The sequence below is a fragment of the Athene noctua genome, chromosome 39, assembly GCF_965140245.1.
Source record: "Athene noctua chromosome 39, bAthNoc1.hap1.1, whole genome shotgun sequence".
NCBI lineage: Eukaryota > Metazoa > Chordata > Aves > Strigiformes > Strigidae > Athene > Athene noctua.
The window spans coordinates 127932-150410 of NC_134075.1; the positions used below are offsets into that span (position 1 = coordinate 127932).

Consider the following 22479-nt stretch of genomic DNA (forward strand, 5'->3'; position numbering starts at 1 on the left):
AAAATAATTATTAATTATTTTTTTTTTTTTTAAAAAAATTATTTGATGCAATCCATGACGTGAATCTGCAGCGTGTCCATGTCGGGGGCTTTGTATTGACATTTGGGGCAAAAAAGGTCGGGTTGTTCTTCGGGGGGGGCCCTGGGGGGGGCCGGGAGCCCCCCAAAACCTGCTGGGATCAAATTTTATCAAAATTGGGGCATTTTGGGTTGGTTTTTGTGGGTTTTTTTTAAATTTTGGATACTCACCCGCCGCTGACGCTGGAGGGGGGGGTCGGAGCTCGTGGCGGTTTCTCATTTCTTCCATCCTCACCCTGAGGAAGCGACGGGGGGGGGGGGGGGGAAATGTGGAAATTTGGGGTGAATTGGGGAGATTTTGGGGTGCTGGAGGGATTTTTTTTGGCGGGTTTCGGGCTCATTTTGGGGGATTTTGGGGCAGTTGGAGGGGGAAAAAAAAAAAATGAGGAAAAAGGATTGAGGCGGGGGGGGGGGTGAAAGGGTTGGGGGGGGGGGCACCGGGGAGGGTTTGGGGGAGTCGTTTGGTTTTGGGGTGTCTTGGGAGATTCTGGGCACATTTTTGGGGTGCTCCGGGCAAATTTTGGGGTGTTTTGGGTCATTTTAGGATCTAAAAAATGTTTTGCGGACCTTAGCGAGGGCGCTGCGGTGTGGGGGGGTTCACCCTGATTTTTGGGGTGCAAAAGGAGATTTTTGGGGTTCTTGGGGGGATTTTTGGGGTGTCGTGGGATTTAGGGGGACCCTGAGCACATTTTTGGGGTCCTCCGGGCAAATTTTGGGGTGTTTTGGGTCATTTTAGCCCCTATGAAAGGTTTCGCGGACCTTTAGCGAGGGCGCTGCGGTGTGTGGGGGTTCACCCTGATTTTTGGGGTGCAAAGGGAGATTTTTGGGTTTCTTGGGGGGATTTTTGGGGTGTCAGGACCATTTTTGGGGACCCTCAGCAAGTTTTTGGGGTACTCTAAGCAAATTTTCGGGTGTTTTGGGTCATTTTAGGATCTAAAAAATGTTTTGCGGACCTTAGCGAGGGCGCTGCGGTGTGTGGGGGTTCACCCTGATTTTTGGGGTGCAAAGCGAGGTTTTTGGGGTTCTTGGGGGGATTTTTGGGGTGTCGTGGGATTTAGGGGGACCCTGAGCACATTTTTGGGGTCCTCCGGGCAAATTTTGGGGTGTTTTGGGTCATTTCAGCCCCTATGAAAGGTTTCGCGGACCTTTAGCGAGGGCGCTGCGGTGTGTGGGGGTTCACCCTGATTTTTGGGGCGCAAAGGGAGATTTTTGGGTTTCTTGGGGGGATTTTTGGGGTGTCAGGACCATTTTTGGGGACCCTCAGCAAGTTTTTGGGGTACTCTAAGCAAATTTTGGGGTGTTTTGGGTCATTTCAGCCTCTAAAAAATGTTTTGCGGACCTTAGCGAGGGCGCTGCGGTGTGTGGGGGTTCACCCTGATTTTTGGGGTGCAAAAGGAGATTTTTGGGGTTCTTGGGGGGATTTTTGGGGTGTCGTGGGATTTAGGGGGACCCTGAGCACATTTTTGGGGTCCTCCGGGCAAATTTTGGGGTGTTTTGGGTCATTTTAGCCCCTATGAAAGGTTTCGCGGACCTTTAGCGAGGGCGCTGCGGTGTGTGGGGGTTCACCCTGATTTTTGGGGTGCAAAGGGAGATTTTTGGGTTTCTTGGGGGGATTTTTGGGGTGTCAGGACCATTTTTGGGGACCCTCAGCAAGTTTTTGGGGTACTCTAAGCAAATTTTCGGGTGTTTTGGGTCATTTTAGGATCTAAAAAATGTTTTGCGGACCTTAGCGAGGGCGCTGCGGTGTGTGGGGTTCACCCTGATTTTTGGGGTGCAAAGGGAGGTTTTTGGGGTTCTTGGGGGGATTTTTGGGGTGTCATGGGATTTAGGGGGACCCTGAGCACATTTTTGGGGTCCTCCGGGCAAATTTTGGGGTGTTTCGGGTCATTTCAGCCTCTAGAAAATGTTTCTTGGACCTTCAGCGGGGGCGCTGCGGCGTGCGGGGTTTCGCCCCGATTTTTTGGGGTGCGAAGGGAAGATTTTGGGGCGTTCCGGGCACATTTTTGGGGTGCGGGGGGGATATTTTGGGGTGTCCCCTGACCGTGCAGCCCCTTCGGCATCGACCCGGAGCTGGAGCTGGGCCAGCGCCTCCTGCAGGGCCTCGCGCTGGGCGTGAAGCTGCTCCCGCGCCGCCCGCTCCGCCTCGAAATCCGCCTTATAAATATCGGCCTGGAGAAACGGGTTTTTTGGGGTAAAAACCCGCCATTTTGGGGTTCCTCGGAGGGACGCCCTTGTCCCCAAAGTGTCCCCTCACCTGGGCCTGCAGCACGGGGATGGTTTCGAGGGTGGCCCGGTGCTGCTCGGCCTCCAACTTGAGTTTGTCGATCAGCTCCTGCTTGGCCGCCAGCGCCTCCTCCGCCACCTGCAGCCGCGCCCGCGCCTCCCCCAGCTGCCGCCACGTCCCCTGGGGGACCCCCCGATGTCACCCGGGGTCACCCGAGGTCACCCGGGGTCACCCGGGGGTCATACGCGCAGGGAAAGGGGCGGCCGGGGGCACAACGGGGGCTCGTAAGGTTGGGAGGGGGGAAGGAAATGGGGTGAGGGGACACCCCGCTGTCCCCAGGTGCCACCCCGCTGTCCCCAAGGGGATGAAATGGGATCAGGGCCACCTCGGTGTCCCCAAGTGTCGCCCTGGTGTCCCCAAGGGGATGAAATGGGACCAGTGGCCGCTCCAGTGTCCCCAAGTCCCCCAGTACAGGCCCAAGAGCCACCCCAGTGTCCCCAAGTCCCTCAGTACAGGCCCAGGAGCCACCCCAGTGTCCCCAAGTCCCTCAGTACAGGCCCAAGAGCCACCCCAGTGTCCCCAAGGGGATGAAATGGGACCAGTGGCCACCCCAGTGTCCCCAAGTCCCCCAGTACAGGCCCAGGAGCCACCCCAGTGTCACCAAGGGGATGAAATGGGACCAGTGGCCACCCCAGTGTCCCCAAGTCCCCCAGTACAGACCCAGGAACCACCCCAGTGTCCCCAAGGGGATGAAATGGGACCAGTGGCCACCCCAGTGTCCCCAAGTCCCCCAGTACAGACCCAGGAACCACCCCAGTGTCCCCAAGTCCCCCCAGTACAGACCCAGGAGCCACCCCAGTGTCCCCAAGTCCCCCCAGTACAGACCCAGGAGCCACCCCAGTGTCCCCAAGGGGATGAAATGGGACCAGTGGCCACCCCAGTGTCCCCAAGCCCCCCAGTACAGGCCCAAGAGCCACCCCAGTGTCCCCAAGGGGATGAAATGGGACCAGTGGCCACCCCAGTGTCCCCAAGTCCCCCAGTACAGACCCAGGAACCACCCCAGTGTCCCCAAGGGGATGAAATGGGACCAGTGGCCACCCCAGTGTCCCCAAGTCCCCCAGTACAGGCCCAGTGGCCACCCTGGTGTCCCCAAGTCCCCCCCCCCCCCCGCAGTGTCCCCAACCTGGCTGCGTTTGTCCCCCTCCAGGCTGGCCTTGATGTGGGCGTCGTACTCCTGGAAGAGGTGGTGGTAGGCGACCTGCAGCTGCACCAGCTTCCTCCTGGGGACACCGGGGCCGGGGTCAGGGCTGTCCCCGCGGTGTCCCCGCGGTGTCCCCAAGGCCGTGTCACTCACTTCTCCTCGGTGGCGCCTTGTCTCTCCACCCGCAGCGCCCCCTCCAGGTTCTGCACCTGCAGGCGCAGCTGGTCCAGCGCCAGCGCGTGGCCCCCGGCCGCCTCCTCCAGCGCCCGGCAGCGCTCGCCCGCCGCCCGCGCCCTGGGGTCACGCGGGGTCACGGGGGGCGCCCCAAGAGCACCCCACGGGGCGCCCGGGGGGTCACACAAGGTCACACGGGGCACCCGGGGGTCACACAAGGTCACACGGGACGCCCAGGGGGTCACACGGGGCACCCAGGGGTCACATGGGGCACCCAGGGGGTCACACGGGGCACCCAGGGGGTCACACAAGGTCACACGGGGCACCCAGGGGACACACAAGGTCACACGGGGCACCCAGGGGGTCACATGGGGCGCCCAGGGGTCACACAAGGTCACACGGGGCACCCAGGGGTCACACAAGGTCACATGGGGCACCCAGGGGTCACACGGGGCGCCCAGGGGGTCACACAAGGTCACACGGGGCACCCAGGGGACACACAAGGTCACACGGGGCACCCAGGGGACACACAAGGTCACACGGGGCACCCAGGGGGTCACACAAGGTCACACAGGGCGCCCAGGGGTCACACAAGGTCACACGGGGCACCCGGGGGTCACATGGGGCGCCCAGGGGTCACACAAGGTCACACGGGGCGCCCAGGGGTCACACAAGGTCACACGGGGCGCCCAGGGGTCACACAAGGTCACACGGGGCGCCCAGGGGACACAAGGTCACACGGGGCACCCAGGGGTCACACAAGGTCACACGGGGCACCCAGGGGTCACACAAGGTCACACGGGGCACCCAGGGGTCACACGGGGCACCCAGGGGTCACACAAGGTCACACGGGGCGCCCAGGGGTCACACGGGGCACCCAGGGGTCACACGGGGTCACACGGGGCACCCAGGGGTGATGGGGGGCACCTAGGGGTCACACGGGGGTCACCCACAGCACCCCACAGGTCACAGGGCAGCACCCAGGGGGTCACCCCGACCCCCCCGTGACCCCCCCCAGACCCTTCGGGAGCACCCCGAGACCCCTTGGGGACCCCCCCATGGAATTTTTAGGGCCCCCCCCCCAGGGCTTTTTGTGGCCCTGCCCCGATTTTTATGCCCCGCCCCACAATTTTTTGGGGCCCCCCCTTGAATTTTTATGCCCCCTCGAGATTTTTGGGGGCCCCCCCGGGGATTTTTCTGCCCCACCCTTGAATTTTTGGGCCCCCCACAGATGTTTGGAGCCCTGCCCCGATTTTTATGCCCCTCCCCACAATTTTTTGGGGTCCCCCCGGGATTCTTGGGGCCCCCCCGGGATTTTGGGGTCCCCCCCGGGATTTTTCTGCCCCACCCTTGAATTTTTGGGCCCCCCACGGGCGTTCGGAGCCCTACCTCGATTTTTATGCCCCTCCCCACAATTTTTTGGGGTTCCCCCGGGATTCTTGGGGCCCCCCCGGGATTTTTGGGGCCCCCCCCGGGGATTTTTCTGCCCCACCCTTGAATTTTTGGGCCCCCCACAGATGTTTGGAGCCCTGCCCCGATTTTTATGCCCCTCCCCACAATTTTTTGGGGTTCCCCCGGGATTCTTGGGGCCCCCCCGGGATTTTTGGGGCCCCCCCGGGATTTTTGGGGCCCCCCCCGGGGATTTTTCTGCCCCACCCTTGAATTTTTGGGCCCCCCACAGATGTTTGGAGCCCTGCCCCGATTTTTATGCCCCTCCCCACAATTTTTTGGGGTCCCCCCGGGATTCTTGGGGCCCCCCCCGGGATTTTTAGGGCCCCCCCCGGGGATTTTTCTGCCCCACCCTTGAATTTTTGGGCCCCCCACGGGCGTTTGGAGCCCTACCTCGATTTTTATGCCCCTCCCCACAATTTTTTGGGGTTCCCCCGGGATTCTTGGGGCCCCCCCCGGGATTTTTGGGGGCCCCCCCCGGGATTTTTGGGGGCCCCCCCCACCTCTGCTCCAGCTCCTGCCTCTCCCTGCGGCCGCTCTCCAGCCGGGCCTGACTCTCCCGCAGCTCCCCCAGCAGCGACGTCACCTGCGCCTTCACCGAGGCCTTGTCCTGCTGCGGGGGGGGGGACAAAAATCCCCCTCAGCGCCCCCAAAATCCCATGAAATTACCCCAAAATATTTTTTTTTTTTTTTTTTTTTTTTAGCGAGGGCGGGGAGTTTGTTTTACCTCGAGCTGCCGCCTCAGCGCCTGGAGCTGCAGCTCGGCCCCTCGCGCCGCCTCCTCCGCCCGCGCCTCCGCCGCCGCCTGCGCCGCCCGCGCCGCCGCCAGCCTGACCCAAAACGGCCCCGATTAGCCCCAAAATACACCCCCCCCCGGGGGGGACCCAGATGGCCACGAGGCCACCAAGAGGCACTCGACCCCCCCCCCGCCAAGCCTCGGCTAAAGTCGCGATCGGCGGAGGGAGACGGGAAGCTGCGGAAAAAGCGGAATTGTCACCCCCCAAAAAATTCTCGAAAAGTTTCAAAACTTCAAATAAATTATTCCAAAAAAAAAGATCAACCTTCCTAAAAGCTCAAAAAGTTAAAAAATTTTCAAAAAAACCCTCTCAAAAACTTAAAAAAGCACCAAAAAAAAGCAAAATTCCTCCAAAAAAACCTCGAAAACTTAGAAAAAAGCACAAAAACCACCAAAATTCCTCCAAAAACCACCAAAATTCCTCCAAAAACCACCAAAATTCCCCCAAAAACCACCAAAATTCCCCCAAAAACCACCAAAATTCCCCCAAAAACCACCAAAATTCCCCCAAAAACCACCAAAATTCCCCCAAAAACCACCAAAATTCCCCCAAAAACCACCAAAATTCCCCCAAAAACCACCAAAATTCCCCCAAAAAACACCAAAATTCCCCCAAAAAACACCAAAATTCCCCCAAAAAACACCAAAATTCCCCCAAAAAACACCAAAATTCCCCCAAAAAACACCAAAATTCCCCCAAAAAACACCAAAATTCCCCCAAAAAACACCAAAATTCCCCCAAAAAACACCAAAATTCCCCCAAAAAACACCCAAAATTCCTCCAAAAACAAACAAAATTCCTCCAAAAACAAACAAAATTCCTCCAAAAAAACCCCAAAATTCCTCCAAAAAAACCCCAAAATTCCTCCAAAAAAACCCCAAAATTCCTCCAAAAAAACCCCAAAATTCCTCCAAAAAAACCCCAAAATTCCTCCAAAAAAACCCCAAAATTCCTCCAAAAAAACCCCAAAATTCCTCCAAAAAAACCCCAAAATTCCTCAAAAAAACCCCCAAAATTCCTCAAAAAAGCCCCCAAAATTTCTAAAAAAACCCTCAAAATTCCCCCCAAAAAACCTCAAAATTTCTCCAGAAACTCCCAAAATTCCTCTGAAAATCCTCAAAGCTCCAAAAAAATTCTCCAAAAGAAATCAAAGCTCAAAAAAGACCCAAAAAAGCTCAAAACTCAAAAAAAAAATCCACCAAAACCCTCAAAATTCAGAAAAAAATAAAATTACAAAAACCTCCACAAAAAACCCTCAAAATTGAAAAAATTCTCCAAAAAAAAAGTTCCAAAAATGCCCCAAATCGTCCCCGACCCCCTTAAAATGTCCCAAATCCCCCAAAATGCCCCAAATTTTCCCCAAATTGTCCAAAATCCCATCAAAATTCCCAAATTCCCCAAAAATGCCCCAAATCCCCCCAAAACATCCCCGAAGTGTCCCAAACCCCATAGAATGCCCCAAATCCCCCCAAAATGCCCCAAACTCCCCCAATTTGTCCACAAATCGTCCCCAAACCCCTAAAAACTCCCAAAACTGTCCCAATTCCTCTGAAAACGTCCCCAAAATGTCCCGAATCGCCCCAAAACGTCCCAAATGGCCCCAAAACGTCCCAAATGGCCCCAAAAGTCCCCAAAACACCTCAAATTGCCCCAAAACGTCCCCAAAGTGTCCCAAACCCCCCAAAACGTCCCAAATCCCCCCAAAACGCCCCAAATTTCCCCAAATTGTCCCCGACCCCCCCAAAAGTCCCCAAATCCCCCCAAAACGCCCCAAACTCACTCGGCCTCGGCCGCCGCCAGTCGCTGCTCCAGGGCGCTGCGGGGGGGGGGGGGGGTGTGACCGAGGTGACACTTTGGGGACACCGGGGGGGTCCCCCGCGGTACAAGGGGGGGGTCGGGGGGGGCTCACCTGGGGCCGGGGGGGGCCGCGGGGTCCCCCCGGGGGGTTTCGGGGTCCCCGGGGACGTCGTCGATGTCCTGGGGGGGGGGCGGGAGGCTGGGGGGGTCCTGGGGGGGCCCCTCGGGGGGCTGCGGGGGGACACGGGGACATTTGGGGACCCTGGGGGGGGCTTTTGGGGACCCTTGGGGACATTGGGGGGGACACGGGGACATTTGGGGACCCTGGGGGGGGCTTTTGGGGACCCTTGGGGACATTGGGGGGGTCATCGGGGGACATTTGGGGACACAGAGGGGGTTTGGGGGGGGACAAGGGGGCATTTGGGGACCCTGGGGGACATTGGGGGGACATGGGGACATTTGGGGACCCTTGGGGACACTGGGGGGGACATCGGGGGACATTTGGGGACCCTGGGAGACATTGGGGGGGGACACGGGGACATTTGGGGACACAGAGGGGGTTTGGGGGGGGACGGGGGGACAAGGGGACATTTGGGGACATTGGGGGGACACGGGGACATTTGGGGACCCTGGGGGGGGGCTGGGACACACATGGGGACATTTTGGGGACATTGGGGGGGGGCGGGACAGGGACATTTGGGGACCCTGGGGGGACCCTTGGGGACATTTGGGGACACCGAGGGGGACTTGGGGGGGGGGGGTCCTTGGGCACAGGGGGGCTGGGGACACTTTTGGGGACATTTGGGGACATGGGGGGGGTGAAGACTTTTGGGGACCCTCGGGGACACTTCTGAGGGGACACAGGGGACACCGAGGGGGCTCCTTGGACACATGTGGGGGGTGGGGACACTTGGGGACACATTTGGGGACACATTTGGGGACACGGGGGGGTGGAGACTTTTAGGGACACTTTTGGGGGCCCTCGGGGACACTTTTGGGGGGACATGGGGACACCGAGGGGGATCTGGGGGGGGCTCCTTGGACACATGTGGGGGGTGGGGACACTTGGGGACACTTTTGGGGACACTTGGGGACACGGGGGGGGTGTGTAGACTTTTAGGGACACTTTTAGGGAGCCACGGGGACACTTTTGAGGGGACACAGGGGACATGGGGACACCGAGGGGGGCTCCTTGGACACATGTGGGGGGTGGGGACATTTTGGGGACATTTTGGGGACACTGACCGTGGCGGGGCCCCCCCCGCGCAGGCGCCGCGTGGCCTCGTCCCGCTCCCGCCGGAGCCGCTCGACCAGGGCGCGGGCCTGCCCCGCCCGGCCCCGCAGCGCCTCGCGCTCCCCCCGCCGCTGCGCCTGCAGCCCCCGCAGCTCCTCCAGGCGCCCCCGCAGCGCCTCCGAGCTGCGCCGCAGCGCCCCTGCCGGAAAAACCAGTACAGACCAGTAGAAACCAGTAGAAACCAGTACGGACCACGACAGACCGGTATGGAGCAGGCTGGACCCCCTGCGTGCCGCCCAGACGCGTCACAGAGGCGCTGGGGGGGCACAAGGGGGGTCACGCCAGTCAGTTGTCCCTGCTTAATCCCAGTATAAACCAGTATGGACCACTATAGACCAGTACAGACCAGTAGAAACCAGTACGGACCATGACAAACCAGTATGGAGCAGGCTGGACCCCCTGCGTGCCGCCCAGACGCGTCACAGAGGCGCTGGGGGGGGCACAAGGGGGGTCACACCAGTCAGTTGTCCCTGCTTAGTCCCAGTATAAACCAGTATGGACCACTATAGACCAGTACAGACCAGTATAAATCAATATGGACCATGACAAACCAGTATGGAGCAGGCTGGACCCCCTGCGTGCCGCCCAGACGCGTCACAGGGGCGCTGGGGGGGCACAAGGGGGGTCACGCCAGTCAGTTGTCCCTGCTTAGTCCCAGTATAAACCAGTATGGACCAGTACAAACTAGCATGAACCAGTATGGACCAGTACACACCAGTGTGGGCCCCCTGTGTGCTGCCCAGACGTGTCACAGGGGCGCTGGCGGGTCACACCAGTCAGTTATCCCCACTTAGTCCCAGTATAAACCAGTATGGACCCCCTGTGCCACTGCCACTCAGCTCCCAGTGCCTCCCAGTCTACCCCAGTGCCTCCCAGTATCCCCTCAACCCCTCCCAGTGCCCCCAGTCCTCTCCCAGCTCCCTCCAGTCCCTCCCAGTGACTCCAAGTCCCCTCCCAGTGCCACCAGTCCCCTCCCAGCAGCCCCCAGTCCCTCCCAGTGACACCAGTCCCTCAGTCCCTCCCAGTCCCCTCCCAGCGACCCCCAGTCCCCTCCCAGTGCCCTCCCATCCCTCCCAGTCCCCTCCCAGCGCCCCCCAGTCCCCTCCCAGCGACCCCCAGTCCCCTCCCAGTCCCCTCCCATCCCTCCCAGTCCCCTCCCAGCGCCCCCCAGTCCCCTCCCAGTCTCTCCCAGTCCCCTCCCAGCGCCCCCCCACTCACCCTTCAGCTCCCTGTTCTCAGCCAGGAGCCGCTGCAGCCCCTCGGGGCTCCCCAGCTCCAGCGGGACCCTCCCGGCCGCCGCCGCCGCCTCCTCGGCCGCTCCCCCCCCGCCGCCGCCGCCGCCGCCGCCTCCCGGTTCCCCCCCCCCGGCCTCGGCCCCGCTCCCGGGCCCGGCCCCGGCGCCTCCGCCCCCCCCGGGCTGAACCATCTCGGCCGCCCGCCGCCGCCTCCCGCCGCTCATCGGCCGCGGAGGCCTCACTTCCGCCTTCCCGCCGGAAGTGACGCCATTCCACTTCCGCCGGAAGTCACCACCCTCAACTTCCGCCAGAAGCTCCCGCCCCTTCCGCTTATCACTTCCGCCTCGGTAACTGTCATGGCGGCGCCCTTGTGGGGGGGGAGATAGTGGAAGCCGCGCTGGCCACGCCCCCTCTTTCTTCTCATTGGTCACGCCCCCGGCGCTGCCCTCATTGGTGGCGGCTGGCGGCCGGCGTGGGCGCTGATTGGGTGAGAGGGGAGGAGGGGGGGCGTGGCCGGCCGCGGGGGGGAGCGGCGCGCGCGCGGCCGGAGGGAGCAGGTTTGGGGGATCAGCGGGGGGTTTGGGGGGCGCTGGGCTGGGGGGGTAATGGGGAAGGGGGCGGGGTCCTGCCCCACCGCTGCCCCCCAAGTTCCGGCTCCTGCCCCACAACCGCCCAATCGTGCCCCACAACTGCCCGATCCTGCCCCCCAAGTTCCTCCCCCTGCCCCCCAAGTGCCCAATCCTGCCCCCCAAGTGCCCAATCTTGCCCCCTAAGTTCTTCCCCCTGCCCCCCAAGTGCCCAATCTTGCCCCCTAAGTTCTTGCCCCTGCCCCCCAAGTTCCTCCCCCTGCCCCCCAAGTGCCCAATCTTGCCCCCTAAGTTCTTGCCCCTGCCCCCCAAGTTCTTCCCCCTGCCCCCCAAGTTCTTCCCCTGCCCCCCAAGTGCCCAATCCTGCCCCCCAAGTTCTTCCCCCTGCCCCCCAAGTTCTTCCTGCTGCCCCCCAAGTTCTTCCCCCTGCCCCCCAAGTGCCCAATCCTGCCCCCCAGGTTCTTCCCCCTGCCCCCCAAGTGCCCGATCCTGCCCCCTAAGTTCTTCCTCCTGCCCCCCAAGTTCCTCCCCTGCCCCCCAACTGCCCAATCCTGTTCCCTAACCGCCCGATCCTGCCCCCCAAGTTCTTCCTCCTGCCCCTCGAGCTCCCCTCCCTGCCCCCCAACTGCCCAATCCTGCCCCCCAACTTCCTCATTCCACCCCACACCCGCCCCAGCCACACCCCAACTTCTTCCTCCAACCCCCCCAACACCCGGGTCCTGCCCCACACCCGCCCCTTTCCCCCCCCCCACACCCGCCCCATCCCCTTTCCAACTTTCTCCTCCTCCTCCTCCTCCTGCCCCCCAAGTGCCCAGGCCCTGCCCCCCAAGTGCCGCTGCCCCCAGGCGCGATGGCGGGGCCGGGGCTGAGCCGCTCCGAGGTGTGCGGGATGCTGCGGCAGGAGCTGACCCGGGACGAGGCCTTCCTCCAGCCCCACATCATCATCATCCTCGGAGCCTCCGTGAGTCCCTCGGGGGGGGGGGGTTGGGGGGGTTGGGGGGCGGTTTGGGGGGGGTTGGGGGGCAGATAAAGGTCTGGAAGGGGGAGATGAAACAGCTTGGGGGGAGATGTGTGGGGCTGGGGGGGGCGCTGGGGGGGTAAAAAGGGAGATGAAGGGGGTTGGGGGGTGAAATGGGGGGCGAGGGGGGAGGGATGTGGGGTGGGGGGGCAGGGGGGGGAATGGGGGTGCTGTGGGGCAATATGGGGCACTGGGGAGTCGCTGTGGGGCAGTATGGGGGTGCTGTGGGGCAATATGGGGCACTGGGGAGTCGCTATGAGGGTGCTATGGGGCGCTATGGGGCACGGGGGGACACTTGGGGGTCACTATGGGGTGCTGAGGGGGCGCTATGGGGCACTGCGGGATCGCTATGGGGCAGTATGGGGGTGCTGTGGGGTGCTATGGGGCACTGGGGGACACTTGGGGGTCGCTATGGGGCTCTATGGGGCACTGGGGGGCACTTGGGGATGGTTGGGGGGCCTTGGGGGATGCTGTGGGGCACGTGGGGGGCGCTGTGGGGCACTTGGGGGGCGCTGTGGGGCGCTGGGCGACATTGGGGGGCACCTAGGGATCGCTATGGGGCACTTGGGGGTCTCTGCGGGGCACTTGTGGGGCGCTGTGGGTCGGGACCATCCGGGCCCGGGGGGGGGTTGACGGGGAAGAAACTGGGGCGCCCCCGCCCCTCCCCCCCCCCCCCCCGCGCGCTGGGCTGGGGGCGGGGCCGAGTGGCCTGAGGGGCGGCCCCTCCCCCCTCGTTACGCAACAGCGCCAAGTGCCCCGCCCCTCCCCCACCGCGCGGCCCCGCCCCCGCGAGGGGCGGAGCTTCTCCCGTCCCAGTTCTTAGTTTGGTTTGTTCTTCGGATTTTTAATTTAAATTTTAAAATTTGAGGTTTTATTTGAAAAAAATCGAATTTTCAAAAAAAATTCGTTTTTATAAAAAAAATTTTACTTTTTGTTAAAAAAAATTCTAGTTTTAAAAAAAATTTTAGTTTTTATTTTAAAAAAGTTCTAGTTTTTACTAAAAAATTTTAGATTTATCAAAAAAAATTTGAGTTTTTATTGAAAAAAAGTTTAGTTTTTATTAAAAAAAATTTAAGGTTTTATTTTTAAAAAATTTTAGTTTTAAAAAAAAATTTTAGTTTTAATTCTTAAAAACTTGAGGTTTTATTTAAAAAAAAATTTATTTTTACTAAAAAAAATCTAGATTTATTAAAAAAGATTTTAGTTTTTATTTCAAAAAGTTTTAGTTTTTATTAAAAACATTAACTTTTATTTAAAAAAATTAAGTTTTTACTAAAAAAAATTTGGTTTTATTAAAAAAATTTTTTATTTTAAAAAAAATCTAGCTTTTAAAAAAAATTTTAGTCTAAAAATTTTCTAAAATTTTCTAGACATTTTCTAAAAATTTCTAAAATTTAAAAAAATTTGAGTTTTTATTTTTAAAAATTTTACTTTTTATTAAAAATGTTTTAGTTTTCATTAAAAAAACTAGTTTTTATTAAAAAAATAAGTTTTTACTAAAAAAAAATTTGTTGTTATTAAAAAAATTGGAGTTTTTATTTAAAAAAAATTCTAGTTTAGAAAAGAAAATTTCGTTTTAATTTTTAAAAATGTGAGGTTTTATTTTTAAAAATTTTAGTTTTTATTTTTAAAAAATTCTAGTTTAGAAAAAAAATATTTTGTTTTAATTTTTAAAAATTTGAGGTTTTATTTTAGAAAATTTTAGTGTTTATTTTAAGGAATCTGTTTTTATTGAAAGAAACAGTTTTTATTTTATGTTTTAAATTTTATTTTTATTTTAAGTTTTTAAAAAAATTGAAAAAAATTTTAACTTTTTTTCAGTTTTTCTCCTGGTTTGCATTTTACTTTTCTATTTTTCACTTTATTTTTTATTTTTAAAATTTTTTTAAGTTTTATTTTTCATCTAATTGTTGTAATTTAAGAAAATTTAAAAAAAATTAAAATTAAATTTTTTTCTATTTTTCATCTAATTTCCCATTTAATTTTTTATTATTTTAAATTTTGTTTTCTAACCTTATTTTCTGTTTCCTCGTTTATTTTATTTTGGATTTTCTTTCGCCTGAACTTGCGATATTTCGGGTTTCTCTCCACAAACGAGGCTCCGGCCGCAGTTTCACGTTTTTCACATTTTCCATTTGGAATTTAGTTTTTAAATTTTTAGTTCGTTTTGATTCAATTTTTAAAAAAATTATTTTCCATTTTTTTAAATTTAAAGCTGGGGGGGTCCGTGGTTTTATTTTATTTTTTTATCTCGCTCGTTTTTGATGTTTTGTTCGAATTCATTTTATTATCCTAACTTTAATTTTTTAATTCATTTTTAATTTTTTAAAATTAGTTTAGTTTTTTAAAATTTTCGTTCATTTTATAATTCACTTTTTGATTTCTTTTCGTTTGTTTTTAAATTCTCCTTTAAGCGGGGTTTTAAATTTGTTCTTCAATTTATTTTTTATTTTTCAATTTATTTTTTATTTTTCAATTTATTTTTTACTTTTTAATTAACTTTTTATTTTAAAATTTACTTTTAAATTTTTATTTTTAAATTTATTTTTTATTTTTCTATTTTTCATTTTTCAATTTATTCTTTATTTTTCAGTTTATTTTTTGGTTTTTATTTTTTTTTAATTTTTTCTTTTACTTTTTAAATTTTTATTTAGTTTTTTATTTTTCAATTAATTCTTTATTTTTCAATTTATTTTTTATTTTGTAATTTACTTCTTAATTTTTATTTAACTTTTTAATTTATTTTTTTTAATTTATTTTTTATTTTTCAATTTCTTTTATCTTTCAATTTGTTTTTTATTTTTCAATTTTTATTTTTCAATTTATTTTTTATTTTTAATTTATTTTTAAATTTATATTTAATTTTTTAATTTCTTTTTTATTTTTTAGTTGTTTTAAATTTTTTTATTTATTTACATTTTTAATATTTTTTAAATTTTCTATTTATTTCCTATTCCCGCTCAAATCTCCTTTTAACCCTTTTCCACCTTTTTTTTTTTTTCTCCTTTTTTCCTTTTTTTTCGTTCAATTTCCCCCCCCCCCAAAAAAAATAATTCCCGCCTTTTTTTTCCGGTTCCTTTTTCAAATTCCATCTCGTTCTTTCTCCCCTCCCCCCTCCCCTCCCCCTCCCCCCACAGGGCGATTTGGCCACCAAGAAGATTTACCCCACGCTCTGGTACGGCCCCTCCCCCACCCCGCCCCTCCCCCACCCCCGCCGGGATTCGTGCCCCTCCCCCCCCCGCGGGTGATTGACAGCCCCTCCCCCCCCCGCGGGTGATTGACAGCCCCTCCCCCTCCCTGCGGATTCGTGCCCCTCCCCCCCCGCGCGTGATTGACAGCCCCTCCCCCTCCCTGCGGATTCGTGCCCCTCCCCCCCCCCGCGGGTGATTGACAGCCCCTCCCCCTCCCTGCGGATTCGTGCCCCTCCCCCCGCGGGTGATTGACAGGCGGCCCCTCCCCCCAGGTGGCTGTTCCGGGACCGGCTCCTCCCCGACGAGACCCACGTGGTCGGGTTCGCCCGCTCGCCCCTCACCGTGGAGAGCGTCCGCCAGCAGACGCTGCCCCACCTCAAGGTGCCCCCGCGGGAAAGGGCCCGAAATGGCCCCGAAATGGCCCAAAAAATGGTCAAAAATGGGGAGGAAAAAATGGCCCCGAATCGTCCCAGAAATGGTTAAAAATGGGGAGGAAAAAAGGGGGGAAAAAACTGCCAGAAAATGGCCTCAAAAAACAGTGAAAAATGGGGAGGAAAAAGGGGGGGAAATGGCCCAAAAATGGCCCCGAAAAGGGTTAAAAGTGGGGGGAGAAAATGGGAAAAATGGCCCAAAAAATGGTCAAAAACTGGAAGGAAAAAATGGCCCCGAATTGTCCCAGAAATGGTTAAAAATGGGGAGGAAAAAAGGGGGGAAAAATTGCCAGAAAATGGCGTCAAAAAATGGTGAAAAATGGGGAGAGAAAATGGGAAAAAAATGCCCCAAAAACTGGTTAAAAATGGGTGGAAAAGGGGGAAAAAATGGCCCAAAAATCATCTCCAAAAATAGTCAAAAATGGGGAGAAAAAAAGGGAGAAAATGGCCTCGAAAAATGGGGAGGAAAAAGGGGGGGAAATGGCCCAAAAATGGCCCCAAAAAGGGTTAAAAATGCTGGGGGAAAAAATGGGGAAAAATGGTCAAAAACTGGAAGAAAAAAATGGCCCCGAATTGTCCCAGAAATGGTTAAAAATGGGGAGGAAAAAAGGGGGAAAGAACTGCCAAAAAATGGCCTCAAAAAATGGTGAAAAATGGGGAGAGAAAATGGGAAAAAATGGCCCAAAAATCGTCTCCAAAAAGAGTCAAAAATGGGGAGGAAAAAAGGGAGAAAATGGCCTCAAAAAATGGGGAGGAAAAAGGGGGGAAATGGCCCAAAAATGGCCCCGAAAAGAGGTAAAAATGGGGGGAGAAAATGGGGAAAAATGGCCCAAAGTGGCCTCAAAAAAATGATTAAAAATTGGGAGAAAAAAATGGCCCCGAATTGCCCCAGAAATGGTTAAAAATGGGGAGGAAAAAATGGCCCCAAACTACCCCAAAAAATGATTAAAAATGGCGTGAAAAAAATGGCCCCAAATAGCCCCAAAGAAATGGTTAAAAATGGGGGGAAAAGGGGGGAAAAAATGGCCCCAAAAAAAAAATCCCCAAATTGCCCTAAATAACCCCAAAATGGTCAAAAATTGGGAGAAAAAATGGCAAAAACTGGCCCCGAATTGCCCCAAAAAAGGGACCAAAATCGCCCCAAAATGGTCAAAAATGACGAGAAAAAAATGGGGGGAAACGGGGAAAAAAAAAAAAAAGGCCCCGAATTTGCCGTAAACGGCCCCAAAAATGGTTAAAAACGGGGGAGGGGGAGGGGGAACCGCCCCGGATGGCCCCTCGGGGTGGGGGAGGGGCGGGGCTGGGCTTTGGGGTGCCCCTCCCCCGCTGTCTCTCCCCTCCCCCTCACCCCGTGTCCCCCTCCCCCTCCCCCCCCCGGTCTCCCCATCCCCTCTCCCCTCCCCCACTGTCTCTCCCCCTCCCCCCATGGTCTCCCCACCCCTCCCCCCATCTCTCTGTCTCTCCCCTCCCCCATTCCCTCTCCCCTCCCCCTCACCCCGTGTGTCTCTCCCCTCCCCCCCAGGTCTCCCCATCCCCTCTCCCCTCCCCCACTGTCTCCCCTCCCCCTCCCTCATGGTCTCTCCCCCTCCCCCCATGGTCTCCCCATTCCCCTCCCTCCCCCCATCTCTCTGTCTCTCCCCTCCCCCTCACCCCGTGTCTCCCTCCCCCTCCCCCCCAGGTCTCCCCATCCCCTCTCCCCTCCCCCGCTCTCTCTCCCCTCCCCCGCTCTCTCTCCCCTCCCCCGCTCTCTCTCCCCTCCCCCTCACGGTCTCTCCCCTCCCCCGAGGACCCCCCTATGTCCCCCCTCCCCCATCTCTCTCCCCTCCCCCTGCCCCCAGGTCTCCCCATTCCCCCTCCCCTCCCCCGCCGTCTCTCCCCTCCCCCTCACCCCGTGTCTCCCCTCCCCCCCAGGTCTCCCCATTCCCTCTCCCCTCCCCCCATCTCTCTCCCCTCCCCCTCCCCCCCAGGTCTCCCCATTCCCTCTCCCCTCCCCCTCACCCCGTGTCTCCCTCTCCCCTCCCCCTCCCCCCCAGGTCTCCCCATTCCCCCTCCCCTCCCCCGCCGTCTCTCCCCTCCCCTCCCCCGCCGTCTCCCCCCTCCCCCTCACCCCGTGTCTCCCCTCCCCCAGGTCTCCCCCGAGGACCCCCCCCCGCGCCTGGCGCAGTTCTGGGGGCGCCAGAGCTTCGTGCGGGGGCAGTACGGGGACGGCGGCGCCTTCGCCCGCCTGGGGGGGCACCTGCGGGCGCTGCCGGGGGGGGAGGGGGCCAACCGCCTCTTCTACCTCGCCCTGCCCCCCAGCCTCTACGTCCCCGTCACCCGGCACCTGCGGGAGGCCTGCATGGGCGGGGGGTGAGGGCGGGGCCGGGGGCGGGGCCGGGGGGGCGGCGGAGGAGGAGGGAGGGGAGAGACGGGGCATGGGGGAGGGGCGGAGAGGGGTGGGGGAGTGGTGGGGGAGGGGCTAGAGGAGGGGTAAGGGGCCGAGAGGGGGGAAGGAGGGGTAGAGGGGGAGGGGCTGAGGGGGGAGCGGGAGTGGTGGGGGAGGGGAGATACGGGGGAGGGGGAGGGGCGGAGAGGGGTGTGGGAGTGGTGGGGGAGGGGAGAGACGGGGGAGGGGGGAGGGGTAAAGAGGGAGGGGAGATATGGGGGAGGGGCTAGAGCAGGGATAAGGGGAGGGGAGTGAGGGGGGAGGGGAGATACAGGGGATGGGGGAGGGGCGGAGAGCAGGGTGGGGCAGGGGGAGGGGTGTGGGAGGGAGGGGGAGGGGAGATAGGGGGGAGGGGGGAGGGGCAGAGGGGGGAGGGGCTGAAAGGGGTGTGGGAGTGATGGGGGAGGGGCTAGAGGAGGGGTAAGGGGCCAAGAGGGGGGAGGGGTAGAGGGGGAGGGGCTGAGGGGGGAGCGGGAGTGGTGGGGGAGGGGAGATATGGGAGAGGGGTGTGGGGGGGAGGGGCCGAGAGGGGAGTGATGGGGGAGGGGAGATACGGGGATGGGGGAGGGGCTGAGGGGGGAGGGGCAGGGTGAAGGGTGGGGGAGGGGTGGGGGAGTGATGGGGGAGGGGAGATATGGGGGAGGGGAGGGGCTGAGAGTAGGGGGAGGGTCTGGGGGGTGGGGTAAAGGGGGAGGGGGGAGGAGCGTGGGAGGAAGGGGGGAGGGGAGATACGGGCAGTGGGGGCGGGGCTGAAGGGGGAGGAGCTTGAGGGGGGAGGGGCCGAAAAGGGGGAGGGGCTAAGGGTGGGAGGGGCAGGGTGACGGGCGGGGGAGGGGCAGGGGAGTGATGGGGGAGGGGAGATACGGGCAGCGGGGGTGGGGCTGAAGGGGGAGGAGCTAGAGGGGGGAGGGGAGATACGGGGGGAGGGGCCGAAAAGGGGGAGGGGCTAAGGGTGGGAGGGGCAGGGCGACGGGCGGGGGCGGGGCTGCGAGAATGAGGGAGGGGGGGAAGGGGCAAGAAGGGGGGAAGGGCGAGAAGGGGGAGAGGCCTCGCGCGGGGCGGGGGGGGGGGTGTGTCCCTCACGGCCCCGCCCCGCCCCGCCCCCAGGTGGAACCGCGTGATCGTGGAGAAGCCGTTCGGGCGGGACCTGGGCTCGGCCGAGGCGCTGGGCCGGCACCTGGGGGCGCTGTTCCGCGAGGAGCAGATCTACCGCATCGACCACTACCTGGGCAAGGAGATGGTGCAGAGCCTCATGGTGCTGCGGTGGGGCACTGGGGGCACTGGGAGGGGACTGGGGGGACTGGGAGGGGACTGGGAGGGAATGGGGGGCACTGGGGGGGACTGGGAGGGAATGGGGGGCACTGGGGGGGACTGGGGGGGGCTGGGAGGGGACTGGGGGGGGCTGGGGGGGACTGGGGGGCACTGGGGGGGGCTGGGAGGGAATGGGGGGGCACTGGGGGGGACTGGGGGGGGACTGGGGGGGGCTGGGAGGGAATGGGGGGGACTGGGAGGGGACTGGGAGGGGACTGGGGGGAACTGGGAGGGACTGGGGGGGACTGGGAGGGGACTGGGAGGGACTGGAGGGCATTGGGAGGGAGCTGGGGGGAGCTGGGAGGGAATGGGGGGGACTGGGGGGGACTGGGAGGGAATGGGGGGGACTGGGGGGGACTGGGAGGGACTGGGAGGGAATGGGGGGGACTGGGAGGGGACTGGGAGGGGACTGGGGGGAACTGGGAGGGACTGGGGGGGACTGGGAGGGGACTGGGAGGGACTGGAGGGCATTGGGAGGGAGCTGGGGGGAGCTGGGAGGGAATGGGGGGGACTGGGGGGGACTGGGAGGGAATGGGGGGGACTGGGGGGGACTGGGAGGGAATGGGGGGGACTGGGGGGGACTGGGAGGGACTGGGAGGGAATGGGGGGGACTGGGAGGGGACTGGGAGGGGACTGGGGGGAACTGGGAGGGACTGGGGGGGACTGGGAGGGGACTGGGAGGGACTGGAGGGCATTGGGAGGGAGCTGGGGGGAGCTGGGAGGGAATGGGGGGGACTGGGGGGGACTGGGAGGGAATGGGGGGGACTGGGGGGGACTGGGAGGGACTGGGAGGGAATGGGGGGGACTGGGAGGGGACTGGGAGGGGACTGGGGGGAACTGGGAGGGACTGGGGGGGACTGGGAGGGGACTGGGAGGGACTGGAGGGCATTGGGAGGGAGCTGGGGGGAGCTGGGAGGGAATGGGGGGGACTGGGAGGGACTGGGGGGGACTGGGAGGGGACTGGGGGGGGCTGGGAGGGACTGGGGGGGCACTGGGGGGGGCTGGGGGGGACTGGGAGGGAATGGGGGGGACTGGGGGGGAGCTGGGGGGGACTGGGACTGAGTGGGAGGCACTGGGAGGCACTGGTGTGTAACTGGGAGCACTGGTGTGTGACTGGGAGCCACTGGTGCGTGACTGGGAGGCACTGGTGTGTGACTGGGAGCACTGGTGTGTGACTGGGAGCACTGGTGTGTGACTGGGAGCGCTGGTGTGTGACTGGGAGCGCTGGTGTGTGACTGGGAGCGCTGGTGCGTGACTGGGAGCGCTGGTGCGTGACTGGGAGGCACTGGTGCGTGACTGGGAGCACTGGTGTGTGACTGGGAGGCACTGGTGTGTGACTGGGAGCACTGGTGCGTGACTGGGAGCACTGGTGTGTGACTGGGAGCACTGGTGTGTGACTGGGAGGCACTGGTGCGTGACTGGGAGGCACTGGTGTGTAACTGGGAGGCACTGGTGTGTGACTGGGAGCACTGGTGTGTGACTGGGAGCACTGGTGTGTGACTGGGAGCACTGGTGTGTGACTGGGAGGCACTGGTGTGTGACTGGGAGCACTGGTGCGTGACTGGGAGCACTGGTGTGTAACTGGGAGCACTGGTGTGTAACTGGGAGCACTGGTGTGTAACTGGGAGCACTGGTGTGTGACTGGGAGGCACTGGTGTGTGACTGGGAGCACTGGTGTGTGACTGGGAGGCACTGGTGTGTGACTGGGAGCGCTGGTGTGTGACTGGGAGCACTGGTGTGTAACTGGGAGCACTGGTGTGTGACTGGGAGCACTGGTGTGTGACTGGGAGCACTGGTGTGTAACTGGGAGCACTGGTGTGTAACTGGGAGCACTGGTGTGTGACTGGGAGCACTGGTGCGTGACTGGGAGCACTGGTGTGTAACTGGGAGCACTGGTGTGTGACTGGGAGCACTGGTGTGTAACTGGGAGCACTGGTGTGTAACTGGGAGCACTGGTGTGTGACTGGGAGCACTGGTGTGTGACTGGGAGCCCTGGTGTGTGACTGGGAGCACTGGTGTGTGACTGGGAGCACTGGTGCCGCAGGTTCGGGAACCGGATCTTCGGGCCGGTCTGGACCCGGGACCACGTGGCCGCCGTCGTCCTGACGTTCAAGGAGCCGTTCGGCACCCAGGGCCGCGGCGGCTACTTCGACGACTTCGGCATCATCCGGTGCGCAGGGCAACTGGGAGGCACTGGGAGGTGTTGGGAGGCAACTGGGAGGCACTGGGAGGTGTTGGGAGGCAACTGGGAAGCACTGGGAGGTGCTGGGAGGTGATGGGAGGTGATGGGAGGCAACTGGGAGGTGATGGGAGGTACTGGGAGATGCTGGGAGGCAACTGGGAGGCAGCTGGGAGCTGCTGGGAGGGAACTGGGAGGTGTTGGGAGGCAGCTGGGAGGTGTTGGGAGGCCACTGGGAGGTGATGGGAAGCAACTGGGAGGTGCTGGGAGGCAACTGGGAGATGCTGGGAGGCAACTGGGAGGCAGCTGGGAGGTGTTGGGAGGCCACTGGGAGGTGATGGGAAGCAACTGGGAGGTGCTGGGAGGCAACTGGGAGGTGCTGGGAGGCACTGGGAGGTGCTGGGAGGCAGCTGGGAGGTGATGGGAAGCAACTGGGAGGTGATGGGAGGTACTGGGAGATGCTGGGAGGCAACTGGGAAGCACTGGGAGGCGCTGGGAGGTGTCAGAAGGCCGCTGGGAGGCGCTGGGAGGGAACTGGGAGATGCTGAGGGGCAACTGGGAGACACTGGGAGGTGTTGGGAGGCAACGGAGGGAACTGGGAGATGCTGGAAGGCACTGGGAGGTGTTGGGAGGCAACTGGGAGGTTCTGGGATGTAATGCGAGGCCACTGGGAGGTGTTGGGAGGCACTGGGAGCCGCTGGGAAGCAACTGGGAGGCAACTGGGAGACCCCAGGTGGGCACCAGAATCATACTGGGACGCGCTGGCGTCAAACTGGGAAACCCTAGTGGGCAACTAAACCATACTGGGAGCCACTGGGCGCCAACTGACCGACACTGGGAGCCACTGGCAGGCAACTGGGAACCCCTGGGTACCCCTTGAGCCCTACTGGGAGGCAACTGGTCCATACTGGTGGGCACTGGTTTCTCACCAGTTCCCCCCCCCCCCCAGGGACGTGATGCAGAACCACCTCCTGCAGATGCTCTGCCTGGTGGCCATGGAGAAGCCGGCCTCCACCCACCCCGACGACGTGCGCGACGAGAAGGTGGGCGGGGCCACGCGGTAGCCACGCGGTAGCCACGCCCCTTCCC

General features: G+C 58.3%; 2 protein-coding genes across 3 annotated transcripts in view; one reads left to right on the forward strand and one right to left on the reverse strand.

Annotated features, from left to right (window-relative positions):
- Window positions 1-38: 38 nt before the first annotated feature.
- IKBKG (inhibitor of nuclear factor kappa B kinase regulatory subunit gamma) lies at window positions 39-11598 on the reverse strand. Its single transcript, XM_074931080.1, has 13 exons — window positions 11590-11598; window positions 10232-10727; window positions 8965-9152; window positions 7832-7950; window positions 7703-7738; window positions 5853-5955; window positions 5629-5738; window positions 3656-3796; window positions 3485-3581; window positions 2332-2481; window positions 2119-2246; window positions 249-313; window positions 39-169 (listed from the first exon to the last, which is right to left on the reverse strand). The coding sequence occupies exons 1-13, from the start codon at window positions 11596-11598 to the stop codon at window positions 39-41; spliced, it is 1773 nt and encodes a 590-aa protein (XP_074787181.1).
- The window catches only part of G6PD (glucose-6-phosphate dehydrogenase), a 20936-nt gene continuing 9212 nt past the window's right edge, over window positions 10756-22479 (forward strand). The window contains exons 1-8 of one of the 2 annotated variants that reach the window (XM_074931097.1): window positions 10756-10805; window positions 11681-11796; window positions 14991-15028; window positions 15317-15425; window positions 17604-17824; window positions 19008-19163; window positions 21256-21381; window positions 22340-22433. In XM_074931097.1, coding sequence (XP_074787198.1) covers window positions 11686-11796; window positions 14991-15028; window positions 15317-15425; window positions 17604-17824; window positions 19008-19163; window positions 21256-21381; window positions 22340-22433 — 855 coding nt within the window. In that variant the 5' untranslated portion in view covers window positions 10756-10805; window positions 11681-11685. Of the gene's footprint in view, window positions 10806-11643; window positions 11797-14990; window positions 15029-15316; window positions 15426-17603; window positions 17825-19007; window positions 19164-21255; window positions 21382-22339; window positions 22434-22479 lie in introns of both variants that reach the window. The other variant, XM_074931098.1, reaches the window with a different exon arrangement.